This window comes from Amphiura filiformis, chromosome 5 (genome assembly GCF_039555335.1).
Source record: "Amphiura filiformis chromosome 5, Afil_fr2py, whole genome shotgun sequence".
Taxonomy (NCBI): domain Eukaryota; kingdom Metazoa; phylum Echinodermata; class Ophiuroidea; order Amphilepidida; family Amphiuridae; genus Amphiura; species Amphiura filiformis.
Window position 1 is genome coordinate 76,656,316 of NC_092632.1, and position 18,832 is coordinate 76,675,147.

At 35.2% G+C, this 18,832-nt stretch overlaps 1 protein-coding gene across 1 annotated transcript in view; it reads right to left on the reverse strand.

Moving 5' to 3' along the window:
- The window catches only part of LOC140152402 (uncharacterized), a 53,766-nt gene extending 36,409 nt beyond the window's left edge, over positions 1-17,357 (reverse strand). The window contains exon 1 of the mRNA XM_072174708.1: positions 17,303-17,357. Coding sequence (XP_072030809.1) covers positions 17,303-17,326 — 24 coding nt within the window. The 5' untranslated portion in view covers positions 17,327-17,357. The remainder of the gene's footprint in view (positions 1-17,302) is intronic.
- Between the last annotated feature and the right edge of the window lie 1,475 nt (positions 17,358-18,832).

Genomic DNA, 18,832 nt, shown 5'->3' on the forward strand with positions numbered 1-18,832 from the left:
ACATGACTTACCAACAGATTCAAACTTAGAATCTTTGCTACAAAAGTTTTAGTCGGTAGGCATACTGCTTTATGAAGCACGTACCGACACCCCTGAACTAAATTTTGGAAAGAGACAAATGCTGCTTCGTCTGGTCACTGTTGTTTGTTTTTTTTGTTTTTGTTTTTTGTTTTTGTTTTTCAACATTGCTGTAGTTTAGTTGTGGCAACTTTTTACCCATATGGATTAGGTTTTAGTGAAATAATGTCTCTAGTTAAAAATACAAAATATAGCTCAACATTGAAAATTGAAGGATTAACCAATTCGTATTTTGATAGGTGTGGACCACTAAAAATCACCAAGTTCATGAAGTCATAAAAGAAATCGGGGACTACTTATTCCTATATCATTATTTTATCTAATGTGTTAGCAACGCATATCTAAATTTTAAACTAAATCTGTTGATAGTAAGCTTTCCAAAATAAAGATAAATTAAAAAAAGACACAGTGCTTAAATGTAGTAAATAAATTCAAATATTACCAACAAATGTTTTCCTTTGGCTGAGAATAAAACGATTACTAAAGTAAGAATTCTTAGACCTTTACCATTAAGATGCACTGAGGACTTTCTTCCTACAATACCCAAAATACTTATTACCTGCATTAAATTTGAGGACATATTTTGTCAAAACATTACCTGACCTCAATATAACTATATGAGAACAAATCAGGCCACATTCTCTTGCTACGTAGGCTGATTAAAGAGGTGAAGGCACACAACCTGCCAGAGACAATTACATCCATAGAGGTAACATGCTGAAGATTATCCAGACATATGGTATCCCAAAACTGATTGTTGGAGCTATTGGTAATTATGACATTTATGGAATTTGTGTTATTGTTGGCAAGTTAATTTGTTTATAGTCTCCAAAGAAAGGTACTTGCGAAACAGTGGTCAATATATACCAATTATCCAGCTATAAAAGAACGTATCTTTCCGAAAAGAGAATATATTTTCTTACGACTTCCTAAAGCCTGGTTTATGTAAAACACATTTGTCAATGTAAGTTGAAACTGTGGAACAAGGCCTATATTTCCTGAAGAAAGTGAGTGAATGGTGAAATCAGCGCCATTTGTGCATCATCTGTGCACTGAAGAAGTTTGTACGCAAAGAAGATATATTACGCAAGTCTAATGTGGTCTTCGCTGGACAAATTTGAATCGTCTGGAACATTGAGTGTAACAGACCTTTAAAATCAACAAGAAGAAGAAGACTGTCGGATACATAAATATTGCAGATTATTAAAATTTGTTGATTGTATGCATTCATGTTTTATGCATTGTCCAGTCATACTATATTTTTTGTTAACTTTTACAAACAGTGTGTTCTGTTGTGCATTCCAAAGTGAATTTGGGTAAAAGGCGTTTTTGGCCTTGGGTTGCAATTGTGATACATAACAGTGGATATATATGCAAAGCCTAAAGAATAATACGATTGTGTAATTTGTCCGAGGAGAGTCAATTTTGATGTGGGCCAAAACGGTGACAGAAATTCTAAACTAGCATATTATTATGTCCCCTATCTAAACCCTAAGTTAGAAGTCTGTGTATTTTAATAAATCATAGTTGATTATCGCTTGGACGTTAATATAAAGTTTTTTGAGTATGTATATCATAACAACTGTATTGAAGGGTAAGCATGCAGAAGCAATTGCTCCAATGACCTTCTTGTTTTGCCATCTCATGCGCCCGATGCAACACTTTTCCAAGGACGGTAAACAGAACCAATTTTCTGGCCCGGTTTTCTGGTCGTTGACCATGTTGACAAAGGAGACAATGTAGCTAGCTTAGCCGAATTATGTAGCACTTAATAATACTACAGTTATCTCTGCATGAAAACTAACTGAAAGTTTGTATGAAACCTAAAACGGCGAAGTAACCTAACTATCTGATTATAGACCATATTCTGAAGATAAAACTTCATTCAATATCAGGCTGTTTCAGCTTACAAAATCACTGTGCGAATTGATGTTAAAGAATGAATGTTGCCCGGAAATGTCGGTAAGAATTTGGTTGACCATAAATGCAACGAACTATATAAACATTTTCGCACTTAAACAATGGACCCCTGGAAGTCAACCGGCATAATACACGTAGGAAAAAAGCACTTTTTAACATCAGTTGGCCTGTTCTCAGACAATAACAAATTGAAGCTGTACTCTTTAAAATTTCGTGGATTACCAACAATGATTAATCCACTCATTCCCATTGATCAATGCACTCATTACATTCTCATTCTTTGTATTTCAGTTTGAACTCTTGCAATATAGCCCACTCTATAACGAGTACATTTCACTGTAGGAATATCTTAATTCATATTGTATTTACTCTCATGGTTTCACTAGCTTTCACTTAGAATGGTTACTGTTGTTATCACTCGTTTCTTTTAGAGTGCTATAGCTTAAACTCAGAGGCGTAGTAAGTGCCTCGGAGGCTCATGGACAAGGAGCAGTCCGGGCCCTTTTAGCATCTCTTTTATCAGCCCTTATTTCATTTTCGCTTTTACTCGGAGCCTCTGAAGCCTCGGGGCCCATGAACTTCGTCCACCCTGTCCACCCGCTAGCTACACCCCTGCTTAAAATTCAGTCTTATATATTATCATGATTGAAATGATTGAGTCTTATTCAGGTTTTAGGTCAATTGTCGACACTATATTGCACTTTCAAGATTTACCCTTTGGAATATTTTCAAGAAAATTTAGATTATCTACTTGGAAAATTACACCATTCTGGAATCGATCCAATGATCTACATGAATATATCGCTTCAGTTTCCAGGATCTGTGGTTAGTTGAACATATACTTTTTACTAATTACATATATTCTTTGGGCTTGTTCTTAAATTTTGCTTCAATATTGAAGAAAAGAAGTTTGACTCTCGGTCAATGTCATTACATCGTTACAGATCATTGCATTACATCGTCAGAATGGTCAAGGTTAATTATACAAGGCATATCTTTGGTAACAAAATAATTTTGATTACAAAACTTTACATTGAAATCTATTCTAAAACATTCAAAATTAAAAGAAAAATACAACTTTCAGATAGCACAAAATACATTCGTTCTTGAATCAGTCCTGAGGATTACAAATAGCTTCAAAATCAATTTGACTTATTTTATCACTGTGTATGCTTATACGTGTTGCTTGGTAGATAAGCAAGCAAAGTACATTTAAACAAATATATTGAGATATTTATCTCAATATTTCGATGTGTATAACACACCTCCTCATCAGGAGGGCTCCAATGAAGAACTGATGCATGGAATTGAACGTCCAGCACTCAAGAACTAGAGCTCTGTTCATTTTATAATGCCCTAATCCGATTAAGATTCAACTCCCTCAGTTCATCATTGGAGCCATCCTGATGAGGATGTGTGCTGTACACATCGAAATATTGAGGTAAATATCTCAATATATTGTGTTGAATGACACTTTAAATCTACTTTGCTGAACTTATTTTCTTTACATTATAAACTCTTGAGCATGGTCCAAATTTCAACTATATTTTCTTGATTATTAGTCGAATTAGTTTAATAGTATATAATAATATTCTATGTGTCATATCATCAAACGAGATTGTGTCATATTACGACACAAGTTTGTATTCTGTAATTTGATCGATTGTTGTTGGTTTAAACATGTAAAGCAATTTGTTTACCTTCATTCACCTGTAAGTGGTAAATGAAGAATAGAAATTCAGCATGGACTTTTGGAAGGAATTTAAATTTTATCTTCTAATTCTAATGAAAATAGCCTGTATTTTATTTCTTTCGGGGTTTATTCTGGAATCAGAAATAATGCCAACACCATATGACGAAGATTCATACAGCACAAACACAGACTAGGTTCCAAAATAGGTTACATGTATATTTTGACAATTTCTCGTCTGAAAATATATATAACAATACACTTCCTTACAAATAGTATTGAGATCAATTTTAATAGGTCAGGTTAGTCATACAAATTGACTCTTCAAATTTAAAACACCAAAATCACACATTTGTCATCATATAGGGTGTCCCTGAAAGAATTGTTTCGTTGAAAACTTTAATTTTGTGGTATTTTTTGTGCCCGAAATGCTTTTTTAATTTTGACATGGAATAGAAATAGAATCAAATAGAATACTTTAACAAAACTATACCTCATTTTCAATCCGTTCCATGGAGTCAAATACCAATCAATGACAATAGACGCCTCATGGGCAGTGATTGGTACTCTGTACAAATCATTGATTGAAATGTGGAAAGGTTTGAAAAAAAAATGGGATGCTGTCAATCGTCAAAATTCAAAATCGTTTCCGACGATGCAGTTCTTTCAGGGACACCCTGTAGTATATCAACATCATGGTGACATTTGTCGTCATAGTCTATGACAAAATATGTTAAATTGGTGTTTTGAATTTGTGAATTTGAAGAGTCAATTTGTAACAAAATTAATGCGTTTATTTTGTGTTTTTGAATTTGAAGAATGAAGAGTCATTATTTGTGTGACTAACCGACCTAAAAAGGTAACACACAGTTGTCATCATCGTGCATGTATGTATGGTCACTCTATTCATCGTCATGTGGTTTTGATGGTCTTTTTACTTTTATATACCATTTGAACATTGTATGTCGGTGGTAAAAGGTAATAAATAAACTTTATAAAAATATATATTTTATTTTATATAATGCTCATGGCGATACTTGACAGCCAATATTCAATCTATCACATACGTTGCTCTATGTTATAATAGTGAAAAGAAAGGTAATGTCGACCGGACCAGTAGGGAATGGCGAACACCGCGATATCTGGAACTCAATCGCCAAATCTCTTCTCATTATTCTCTGTGTAATGTATACTATTCTGGCTGCCATTTTCCATTCGCCATTATAAATTACAGATTCGTGTGAATGTCATTATTTTGTCTTTAAAAAATACACGGCTTTCAGCTGAACCACTAGCAGACTGTGTTCGCAAATCTATGACAATGACAAAGGTACCAAAATCTGAATTTGGATGATTTTTACGATCGTCCGGATGAGCAAATCACTTAATGGGCCTTTATGTTGAAAAGAGCTGTAATATATTTTCATAATTTCCAGTGGGCATGTCGTAATCTACAAAATAGCACTAATTGCTACTGAGTCGATCATGAAATTCACATAATCAATTGTCAGATCTAGGTAGGTGAAATATTTTGGTTTCAGTGCGTCATTTTTATGAATGAAACCTGGAATGAAAAGGCCCAGCCATTTATGGCATGCAACTAGCCATGTGAAACCCACAATAACAAGCACTAGGTGTGGTTGTGTACTTAATTTAATGGTAGAAATAGTCGTTAATGTTTTGGTCGGTAAATTAATTCATAGATCACTGAATAAATAAAAGGCACTGATCTCAAGTTTTCGTAATTTTCTTCAATCGAGTTTTTAAAAAATTAACATTTTCAATTTTTTGGTAGGTACAATAATCATCTCATTTTAAATTATGTATTTTAATAAAATATTAACCTATATCGAGAATGGAGACTAATTACATGGCTCATTAAACGTACAAATCATTAAGAAATGATGACATGGTGATTAATTTCTGAAATCAATGTTTGCCAAGAGACGCGGTATGTTTAATGTTACACGTCGAAGCTCATATTTCAGTTTTCTCTCACGCCCGCATACTTCATAAACTTGAAGGGGAATATTTACGGGGATATTTAAAATAATATCGATTGAAAGTCGAACTTGTTAGAAATAAGAACATCCTTTAGAAGCGTGTGTATCCATTGGCGAAGCTAAACCTCAACTAATAAGACATTACCGGAATGAAACACCAGCTTCCACTTGCGTTTTGAACTGGTACATGCTCGGTCCAGAAGAGTGGCTAAATTAAATTATCCCCTCAAAATTGGGTATAAATTTTCATATAAAATTAATTTTTTTAGGTTTCTATTTATTTTACCCCAGTGTTTCAAAAGTATACATTTTCTGAAAGAACATTTCACAAGGATTCCAAAAAATGATGTTATTTTGATCGAGGTACGGTGAAGTGTAACAATTGCACTTCAAGCAAGATGTCATTTGAAGCACTCATCAAGAGCTTTAATTTTATAGGTAATTTGCCTAGGTAGGTATAAGGTGAAGGCTTAAAAAAATAAAATAAATCCAAAAAATCTCGCTCAAAAACCTCGGCTCCATAATATCAGTGCACCAGTTCAAAACACATAGCCCCAACAGCTGTACTTGTTTTGCAGAACACAACAGCAGATACTTCGTTATTGCGTGCATCAGTCCGCCATCTTGTCAATTTACAATACGAAAGCTATGGTAGTCTACAAACAACTATTTCTAAAACATCAATACGATTTATATATCTATTTATTTATTTCAATTTCTCTGTCATCATAAATAACAACATACAATGACAATAGAAAACAACAGATGGGTACCCAAAATAAACCGGTCTTAAGGGCTCCCCGTAGAACAAAGTAAAGAATGTGATAAATCAATAAATGTGTGATATTAAAACACATTAAGTTTGAATAAGAGTTAGGTAATCATGGTAATAGGATACTTGAATATTGCACTTTAGTTGGGCTTGAACCGTTTAAATAGTGGGGGCTATAACTGTTGGTTTTAAAACTATTTAATGTTGACAATTCTCGTCTAGTTCCATAAGGGACGTTGTGCAGTATCACAAAGAAGAAGAAGAAGAGCAGTAACGATGGTGAGAGAGGTACTGTATTCCAGCAAGGTCCATGATTGCAGAGTATTGCAGAGTATGTAAACAAAAATAAGCCACACCACACCACATTCTTTCCATCAACCATCGTTAGCTGGAACCAGCTTCCTCCATCTGTTGCTGAGAGCCCTGACCTGAATACTTTCAAAGCCAACTTAGTTCAACACCTCAAATCAAAACTATAATTGCTCTGCCATCCAACCGCTGCGCAAGTTGGTGTGATGTATCCTCGAGATATTTTTACCAGCAGCGAATTCAGATTCAGAAGCCACTGGATATTCTCATTTTGAATTGCTCAAAAGCAAAGGGATGATCAGGCCACTGGTTGGTCCTCGTCGTACATACATTAGAGAATGAATTTGGAGAAAACCTTCTGATAATTACAAACACTCGCTGAGCAGCAAGACCTTCCCTCTAAGCTTTTAATCCGAAAAGCTGATTATCTATTTGTTTTCATGAATTGGAAGACATTCTTTGATGTATTATTGAGCTCAATCATCTGAAATTACTGGAGCGTGAATCAGAAATAGAACATAAAACATATTAAAAGGTTTAACTCAGCAAGCATCGTGCAACAGCTTGCAACATATTTCCAACAGAGTTTGGTTGAAAAGCCCAAAATGACACAAATATTATGCGTTTGATGATTTTAATTTTCAAGGTCAAAAGAACAAACTTAAATTTATTTGAACTGTCTAATTTGTAAGTACATGACTAAAACTGACCATCATCAGTCAATAGAAACTGGGTTAACCATAGAAACACGTGTACACCATATAAACATCTCAAAAAAAGTAACTAACCCCCCTTAAATAATGGCCATTATTCAAAAAGGGGCTATTGTATTACAAATCTGTAAAATGCGTTGGAAGCAGAATTTATTTCTGCACATTTTGACACCTCATTTGATACAATAGCCCAGAAAACAATAAAACACCGGTCAATTTAATGTAGTGAGGTCCAGATTTGAAAGTTGCACTTACATACAAATTTTTACAATACAAAAACACTCACATATCATTACACAGATTTCCTTCCATTACACTGAATGCAAAATCAATAGAATTTACTGCAACTTTCAAATCTTGGGCTACATTGATTTAAATGTACGCTGTGACGTCAATATTTAGTCAATTGCTACAAATGAGGTGTCAAAATGTGCAGAAATAAATTCTGCTTCCAACGCATTTTACAGATTTGTAATACAATCACTCGTTTTTGAATAATGGTCATTATTTAAGGGGGGTTAGTTACTTTTTTTGAGATGTTTACTTGTAGCCAAATGCAATCACAGAGAAGCATGCCATTGAATGATCTTCTTTGTCTGTTGAAACCATCCTATTCTTACTATAAGCAGGGTCGGATCATCAGATATATACAGGTATAAGAATAAAGTACATAACAAAAATGCCCAAAAATGCACATGAGATGTGGGGATTTTTACGTCGTACACATATTGTAATACATGTACTATGTTGCATATAATTACAAATAATGGTACACAATTGTAATACTATTATTATACAGAACACAATTGGGATATAATAGAAGTAAGTTGATAAATCAGTGCAGTAAAGTATTTTAAATAATAATATTTTAGAAAGAGTATTTATAAAAAAACATTTAAATAAAAATTTTCAATCATATTTTTTTTAAATTATTTTTTAAAAAATCCACCGAAGCGGTGAGAGCGAGTCGAAATCGGCGACCGGCACCTCCCACACAATTATCTCGCGGGTAGTAATTTTTGTTAAATAATAAAATTTAATGCATACAAAACCATTGTCATGAGAAAGCAAGAGTCAGTTGGATTTCGAAATCTTGTTAACTTCACACAGCCATGTACTTTGAATCAACCATAGAGCCAAACGTGGCTGATAACGGTTCAAGCCCAGTCGATAATTTTGGGATCACTCTCAAAAGAGAATATTATGTAGAAAATAATACTCAAATAGAAGAAGAGCATTTGGATAGGACCATTCACGAAGGCCTAATTGTCAATGCTGCCGAGATTGTCTCTACATCTGGCAAAAGCGTTGCTAAAGTGCAAAAAACTGCCAATATATGCCATATAAAACAAAAGTTAAAAGCACGGTTACTAGTGAGTAGTTGAACATCCAGCAAGTCATAAATTGCGACTCAAAAAATGTAGTGTATATGCTACAGTGCTTGAGACAGGGTTGCCGACAGCAGTACGTTGGCGAAACCAAATGTAAGTTAAAGAAACGCATTGCTGAACATAGGTCAGATATCAAGAGAAGGCCCACAAAGACGTCTGTGTCACGGCATTCCACAGAAAACGGGCACAGCATCGTCGATATGTCTGTAATAGGGTTAGAACAAATACGCGACGAAGATACTTGCCGCAAAGATCGGGAGAAGTTTTGGATTAAGAAGATGGTCAGCACGTACCCTTTGGGTATGAATTTACGTGCATAATAAGTCGTTAATGCAAAGTGACCAACCACAACGGCGCTACAACCTTGCTCCAAAACAAACGAAAGGTCTACAGTGTTTTCTCCGCTCGTCCCCTCCCCTCCCTCTCAATTGCGACTAGTGTCGCTACGCTCGCTATTCGAGGGGCTGCATGGTCATGATGGTTCTATACATTAATTTATATTATGGTTCTATGGTTTTATGGTGTATAAAAATCTCTTCTTTTTTTTTTAAATGAGTGGGAGATGATTCTGTGGATCACAAAATGCCCTTTTAACGGTTTTTTCCCATCCGTGCTTTATTAAAATTTAGTTTAGATTTTCGTGGCATAGTTACGGCGCCTCATGAAACAGCCTCGACTGTGTGTATACGAGCTTTCCTTCGTCCTTTTAGTATCTAGATCAATCCTTATGCCATAGTCAGGGTTGCCAAACCAACACTTTGGTAGCCCAATTGGGTGACCTTTGAAATGTTCCCCGCAATTTGTACATTTCCTGTCCCATATAAAGCAATTGAGCTAGTTTTCAACATTGGCTCCAGCGACTTCCGATAGTTTCCTAGAAAACCAATGTTTTTTAAGGGAAATATTGGGCGATGTCCCGATGATTTGACCCGTGATTCTGACTGAAAATTTTTGGCAACCCTAAGTCTGGATCTCCAAAAAGGATTTTGAATGCCTAGGGTATAATAATAGTTAATTCAGTGACCGGAGTACTGGACTACATCGCTGAGGCTTCTCGGACAAATGACTGTATTGCAGTGTAGTGTGACTGTTTACTCAATGTTTACTCAGTGATTAGCTCGCAGGGAGCTTTCAGTGCTTTTGAAACTAATTAACTTAATTTGACACCCTTAACGTAAACAAAAACAAAAGTTTTTAGCCTGACCAATTCGCCAGTCACAGTAATTTATTATAGATTTGTATTTATCATGTTTATATACATACAGATATAAGAACCGTGTATAAGAATAAAGTATGAAACAAAAATGCACATGAGATGTGGGTGTCACAAAAACGGTAAGCGTGAAACCAATCTTTTTATTATAATTACGTCGTATATAGTGGTCGTACACATATTGTATTAATATGGTTTCCCTAGGTACCCATGATCAAGGTGACACCGTTTCGTGGCTCGTACACAACTACAATGGTACACAATTGTTCTACTATAAATATACAGAACCAAAGGCAAAAAAGTATTAAATAATATTATTAAATAATATTCTACGCAAAAAAGTGCGCATAAAACCATGGGCATGAGGAGGCAGCAGTCAGTTTTCGGAATCTTGTGGAATTATAACCTCTTTTCAGAGCCATGGACCTAATGCCGAGAGTGACTCTACATCTGGCAAAAGCGTTGCTTGCTGTTTGCTGCGCTAGAAAGTGCAACTTGCCATATACAACAGTTATTAAAATCCAGCATGTCATAAATTGTGACTCGACCAATGTTATATATTTGATACAATGTTTAAAAATGGGGTTGCCAGCAGCAGTACGTTGGCGAACCCAAAGGAAAACTAAAGACACGTATTGGTCATCATAGGTCAGACATCAAGAAACTGCCCACTATAAAGACGTCTGTGTCACGGCATTTCACGCAAAATGGACACAGCATCGTCAATATGTCCGTAATAGGGTTAGAAAAAATACTCGACGAAGATATTTCTCGCAAAGATCGAGAGAAATTATGGATCAAGAAGATGGTTACTATATACCCTTTGGGTATGAATTTACGTGCACAATATTAATGCAAAATATAACGATGTGGGGATACCGGCCCAACTGTGTCTAGACTTCTCCGTAGTCTACTTGCCCATTTTGCATACTCTGGCTATTACATTTAAGAATTAAAACGCTGATTTGGATTAATTTGTGTGCAATTGATAGATTTTCACATGTGATATTTTCAGTCACCGTACTTCCTCGGTTTGTTAGCTTCCCAATTGAATTTTTACTCGGGCTTTCGCGATCAATAACCTGGTAGATTCCAAAATCAGAATTGTTCAGTATTGAAGTGAGCCATTATAATGCAAAATATGTTGCATTCAATAACTTTTATTGTCACTAATTAATTATATAAACTCTTTCTGACCATGATGACCATTTTACTATTGAACACTTTAATTTTAATAAACATCAGTATAATTTCGAGTTCAACTGAATGCGTTCATCATGATTAATAATAACATATTTTTATTTATTAAAATTCGACTATGGCATAGTCTAAACTGTGTCCAGCTTTATAACTTATAAAATAATAATGTTAACTTTTATACATAACGACTGACTTAATTATGTTAATATGTTTATCAAATGTACATTGTATTTAGAAACATGGATGAACATGTCAATAAGTGTCACATCTCCGTTAAAATTATTTATTACAAAGAAGTATAATAAGAGAATAATAAATAAATAAAAACATTTAAGCGAAACCTATTAAAACATTGAAGGGTCATGTGTCTTGTAGTTTTCATATATTTCATCCAAATTATGTCGCTATAAGGGACCGATCGTTATTTACGGCAGGGGGGGAATGGGTGTTTTGGCAAAAATATCGACAAAAAATTTCGCGTTCCCCCCTCGCGTCCGCTCAAAATTTTCGCGTCCCCCTTGTTTTCCCAATTTTCTTCATTTAATATTTAACAATCCCCCCTCCTGGTTCAACTAAAAATTTCAGGTTCCCCCCTCAAGATCACAAAAAAATTTTGTGTTCCCCCCTAAATTTACCCATTCCCCCCCTGCCATAAATAACGATCGCTCCCTAAAGGACATAACAATAGGTCTGTAACCACACAGTCTGTAACAAACGGGTTACATAGCTAGCTCGGAAGACATTTAGCAAAGTTCCCAGCAAACACAAAAACGTTTTAAAAACATTTTAAATAAGTTATATTTTGGCTTTTGGTTTAGGTAGAAACATTTTAATAACATTAAAATGTCGGGTTATATAAAGGTCATGATAACGTTTTAAAAGGTTTGTATGAAAACACACTACAACAATATTTTTAAATGTTTTCAAAAATGTTATTGTAAACTATTTTTGCAAACATTTTTGCCAAATATTGTGTCAATACTTAAATAACATTATGTTAAAATATTTGAACCCAGCAAACACAGAAATGTTCTTTAAATGTTTTTATCAAAACCTTTAAATAACATTTAAATGTCGGTTTATATAAAGGTCATGAAAACGTTTTTAAAACGTTATTGAAAATATTTTGGGCAAACATTTTCGCAAAATATTTTTTCAACCCCAAAATAACATTCTGTTTAGAATGTTTTGTATCAAGTTTTCAAGAATGTTTTTGGAATGTTATTAAAACGTTTTTATACCCTTTATATAACCCGGCATTTAAACGTTTTCTGTAAAACATTTTTGTTTGCTGAGCAGTAGATTATCAAAAATGTTTTTTAAGGTTATGAAAACGTTTTATACTCTTAATATACCCTTTATATAACCCAACATTTAAACGTTTTCTGACAACTTTTTATAACCTTTTGCGAATGAAGTCGAAAACGTTTTGTGTTTGCTGGGTTGGTACCGGTATTTGATGACAGTTTCCTGCTCGCTAGCGGGCTCGCTACAATCCAGGAAAAAAAGGTTGGCACACTTTGTCTGTCTTTTGGTATATCTCTTCCCCCGCTCCCCCAATTCAATGTTGGACCAAGCCATGTTGTCAACAGGTCCGTGAGACCCTCCAACATTGAAGATGGGGAGTGGGGAAGGTGAGATATTATATATAGGGGGAGTCTGTACTTCATATATATTGCATGCATGTTTCACTCGCCTCTCCAATTTTGATAGGGCACGTATAATTTTTCCATTGTTTAGTGCAAGTGTGCCAACTACTGTATTGTTTTCCTGGATTGTAGCTTGTTAACATTCTTTTTTCCTCCATGCTTTATTAAATTTAGTTAGGATTTCTATGGCATAGTTGCCTAAATAGCCTCGACTCGTCGTTTTGTGTAGCCGTCTCTAGTATCTAAAAAATAGTAATATATCAGTCCTCTGTTAGATAAATTACAACTCGCGACATGTTTGAACTTATTACCAATGTAATAATAGAATTAAAATTCGCATCATGTTTTAGAGTAAACATAATCTGTTTATGACGGTTGGGACATACGCCTTCATACCGGATAATAACAATTTTTAACGTCATGCATAAAGACATAGACTAGACAGCATTAGACACCTACGCAACATTGTTATTATTGTTATTTGGATGTCATACTTCAACAGTGAAGCTCAGTAACAATTACACCATATTAACTACATTTTCCTTCTTTTTATATATTATTTTGTTTTGTGTTTACGTTAACAAAATTTATTTGGTACGTGAGCTCATCCAAAGTTATTCTGTTATGCGAAATATGACAGCGCATTATGATTAATTAGTCTGTAAATCGCGTGATGCGCATAAATCTCACATCATGCAAAACATTCGCCTTTATTTGAAATTTTTAATTCATCCACACCTCCCCCCGCATATATCACTATATGTTGAATAAGTAGGCCTATGTAACAAAATGTATTGGGAACGTGAGCTTATCCAAGTTCAAATGTTATGTGAAATAGGGCCTATGACATATGATAATATATCACTATGATGAATTAGTCTGATCAACTATATGATTCACATAAATCTCACACCATGCAAAATTTACATTTGAAATTTCAAATTAGCCCCCCACACCAATTTTTTGCAAATACTATGAATACGATATACATTGGCTTAGGAAGATGTTCAACATGGGGAGGGACTGAAACTTGAAAAATTCCACCCTCGGAGTCAGAAATTTTGCAAAATAGCCTATAGGTCACAAACACCCATTTTCCCTCTATTGTATCACAATTTTTAACTTCAACTAAGATTATTGGGGAGGTTGAAATGTAAATTATTGAGGGGCTGAGCCCCCCCACCTTTGTTCCATAACCATTAAGGTATAGGACATTTTTTGATTTTGCTATATAGCCCCCGGATGAAATGTGTTTAATTATGTTTGTACTCACTCAGGTAGCATTAAGTGTTAAGTGCTATTCTTTTTTATGGGCATTTCATGGCCCGAAATGAGTGTTTTTCAATATTGCCGTCCATTTCTAATCGTCACCCCCATAGACTTTACATGTAAAATAAAAAGGCTCGTAAAAATTTAATAGCACTTAGTTTGGATGTAAAATTCACACAAAATGCTTTTTGAGTGATTACAATGATAATTAAATACTTTTCATTCGGGGGCTATGTGGAATTTTTTTCTTGTGTTTCTTGTACAATGACATTTCACAATAAAATGTCCATTGGAAACAAAGGTGCCCCCAGCCCCCGGTTCCTAAGCCTATGGTATACATAAGGGGCAAATTATTAGATTTTTGGTATACAAGTTATTTGAAGAAGCAAAAACCCCCGGGCAAAAACCATCGGCCCACTTGTGAGCAGTCACAAAAAATCTCCATCCACATCTATATAAAGGTATGCTTAAATTTGAAAAAATAATTAATGAAAAAATAAGCCCAATACAAACTTCCATTCCCTGAAAATCCAATGGCGGCCCATTTATAAAGATTCACAAAGACTAAAGATATCGAAGCCAATCGTAACACACCCCCACACAAACGACACAAAACCATTACTACCATGATTTGATAGTTAAATGCCTTTATGATTCTGTAAATGACCCCAAGGTTTTTAATTAAACGAAGGCCATGCAACATCAACATAGAGAACAAATTTTGGTTAAAATAACAAAAGATTTCCTTCAAATAATTCGAATTATATTGAAAGGATGACCTGGCATACACCAGCAGACATATTCAATGAAATATGAAGCGAGTCGTAGACAACATATTCATTCATCATTTTGCCCTTTTTTCCAAAATTAAACATGCGATCGACATTTTTGAATAAAAGTTGGAAACTACCACAATATACTGTAGTTACTACTAGTACTATAAATGCATTTTTCAACCAACGCTAACTTTTGTATCAATTTCGTGATTTTTAACCAACCAACTTTTTTAACAGTTTTAACAGTGTATCCTGTTGTCTGCCAAGCAGTATGACACCCAGCACACACAAAACGTTTTATTCGCAAAAGGTTAGAAAAGGTTGCCAGAAAACGTTTAAATGTCGAGTTATATATGGGACATATAATGGGTATAAAACGTTTCCATAACATTTAAAAACATTTGTTGATAACCTACTGGATATATTCTAACATAATGTTGACAAAATATTTAGCAAAAATGTTTGCAAGAATAATTTTGCAATAACATTTTGTAAACATTTAAAAGATATTTTTTGCAGTGCGTTTTCATACAAAACGTTTTAAAACGTTTTCATGACCTTTATATAACCCGACATTGTTATTAAAACGTTTTTATCTAAACCAAAACTTTTTTTGCTGGGGTACTCACCCCCCCCCCTCCCAATTGACGTCTCTATGGTTTTAACTAACCCCAGCATAGTTATAGGGTTTATGGGTAAGCGACTAAGCGTATGAGAGAACGTTAATTATCCGTGGTCTTTGCGCAACACAAAATGACGAGCTGTTAGCAACTGCTTTAAAAGACCAATATTGCCATTCACTAATTTATATGTATAATATAATATTATAGACAACATTAAAGGAAGCCATCCGCGAGTCATTAATTTACTCCGCATACTGCAGGCCATGTACTTTGCTATTGTGTTTTTATTTTCATTTTCATGAGTGGGAGTTAATTCATTATTTTTGTTTGCACCACAGAATTCTGTGGTTTGCACTTAAATATTTATCCTCACGTAAAATCTTCAATATACCGTAATAAATTAATGTTGTCATTTTATCCTATAAAAAGAACTGACTTTTAAATGCATTTCACGCTATATCGAGTCCTCAAGTGATCACCGAACTGTAAACGTCCATGTGACGCATTTCACATGCATTTTGATGCATACACACCACCCAGACACCCCACTAAAATAAAGACACCTCACATCCCACCCCCGGGGGGGAAAAAAAAAAAAAAAAATTTACGGGGATGTGCCACGCAGACTTTCGGATGCTGACTTTCTCTATACCTTCTTTTTGCTGTTTTTGCCACCCATCAGTATACCAATTTTCCACAAAAAACACCCAAAAAGCACCCAAATTTGACATAATTGGGCGCTTTTAGGGGCACTTTTGCCCAAATGCGCCCAATTGGGCGCATTGGTCTCCACTGAAAACCCACCCATCGATATACCAAAATTCCTGAAAAGGTACCCCAAAACCGTGGCACATCCCCGTATACCTTCAACCAGGGAGAACCCCCTCCGGGATCCCACCTTGCCCCCCCCCCACCGTACCCCTTCTCACAGTCACCCACACCACACACAGTGGTGTCAATCTGTCTTAATAAAGCGGGTGGGGTGGTACCACAGAGTGGCTGAAAACAACAAAAAATGGGTTATTTTGCCACACAAAAAACCAGGATCGATGCCATGCGCACATACACCTTTAGGAACCACTGCTGTTTAAATTGGTAGTTAAGGTGTCAAATAGTGCTGAGCAATCACCACGAGCACCATGAGTCAAGTTATATAATCGTATTTCGTACGGTTCACATGAAAAGAATTTACTTTTATGAAACAAAAATGACTTTCAGGTGAAATGGTCAAAGTGCGCATGCGCACACTTGTTCGAAGTTTGATATTAATCTTATACAATATCAAGTTTGACCAGGTTACACTAATATTAAACTACATACATACACACCCCACACCCCATGCCCCTCCCCACACACATAAATCAACAAGTATTGCAAACAACATAATACAAAAATACCCTTTTAAAGATTTTACAGGTTTCGAAAGTAGGAGTAGCAGATACCAATCTACCTGATCATAATGAAGATAGTGACATATTAAGCCGTTTCATAAGTATAATAAGGACATGTACCGGTACTTAAAACAACTTATCGGATTACCAGCCTGCACTTCCTTCACATTTCTTAAACAACCAATGCAAGCGCATCGAATGTATCAAACGCTTTTTCAAACCCTACTTTGATTTGAACATTTCCTTAAAATATTTCTTAAGTACAACGTATCAGTACCGAAAAATCAATATAAATATCAACTTACCAGGGCTCCAGTGCGCACCGCCATATTTCCAGGGCTATGCTAACTAATAATTGAATAGAGTACAAACCTGACCTTAATCGTGTCAAAAAATTTGTTATGCATGAAGATTTCAAGTTGGCGGCTGCTTTTCTTTCATTGTCATTCATTCCTTTCTATACCATTTGGCTATATTGTACATGATATTATGAAAAATTAGTGAAGTGGCGAGTAGGCCTATATTTGCTTCAGTTTAATAGGTACGTTATTGTGTCCGCGGGGTTGAAAAGGCAGTCAAGTTCACGCATTTACACACCCTCAAAAGCTGCCCATTTTATTCGTCAACTTGACACATTCTCTTGGACCAAAGGCAAGCACGTATGGCATGCCACATCGGAGTTTTGCGTCCGCCAGTTAAGTTTTGAGCATACTGGTCGATTTTTTAATTTCAAGAAAACTTATCGAGTTTTATACACATTTTTTTACTGCAGACCATTTCTTAGTTGTTTTTCACCAATAATACTTAAAGGAATATACATTATAATTTTGCGAAGCAGGGAGAAATTGCTGTTAAATGTGTGTTTCTTTTTATGATGCGCCCTGTTGTGAACGCATCACTCAAACAGTTGTCGCAAACTCGAAACCTTTTCTTGCAAAACTCAACTGGTGAGCGAAAAAACTTCCTTTCTTGCAAAACTTAAGGTTTTCTTGGAAACTCAAAAGAATTTCTTAACTGCGCAAAACGTGGAGCAAAACTCGATATCATTGTATGGTGTGGTGTGCCATAAGCACGGATCTGCAGCGACACATTTTGATCATTAGGCCTATTCCTCGGGCAGTTTCTTGTGTCGAGTGTTAAAGTAGACGGATAATCTGGTTTCATTGGCCCCAGTTCGAATCTAGGAACCACTTGATCATTTTTAAATGTTTCATTAAATTCTATTGTGCCAAATTAAGGGTAACGAAACAGCCATTGTGATATCATATTTATCAGCACCATGTATGTGATATTTTCACCAGTAAATAAAACAGTTTCCATTAACTTTCCTTCTATAAGGATTTGGACTTTAGATTCAAAATGGACGCCAAAATTGGCAAGCATAATTATATTATAACATTTATGCCAAAAAGTAAGAGTTTGCAGGGTGGGTCAGGTATAATCAGTCGGGATGCGGGGATTCAACGCACCCCTCCATTGACAACAAAGTCCACTTTACAGGGTTAAACATGTCAGCTGTGCCTAAAAAGGTCCACCATTATTTGTGACGTGTCATGTCAAAAACAGACACTTTTGGGCAGGTCATCAATCTTGAGGTTTTTACATATCTTGAATATAGAGATAGTTCAACGCCGTTTTCTCCAATGAAATCAAACATTCCTAAGCGAAGATATTCGTATAAGTAATGGTATTATAAATTTGGAAACTGAGCTATCGGCCTTTAAAAATATTATTGACAATGTTGAAAGTAGGAGTGATCCTGAAAAATGTCTGAAAAAATACAAGATGCCAATTATATTCCGGTCTGAATCTATCAGACAATATTTTCAAGATTA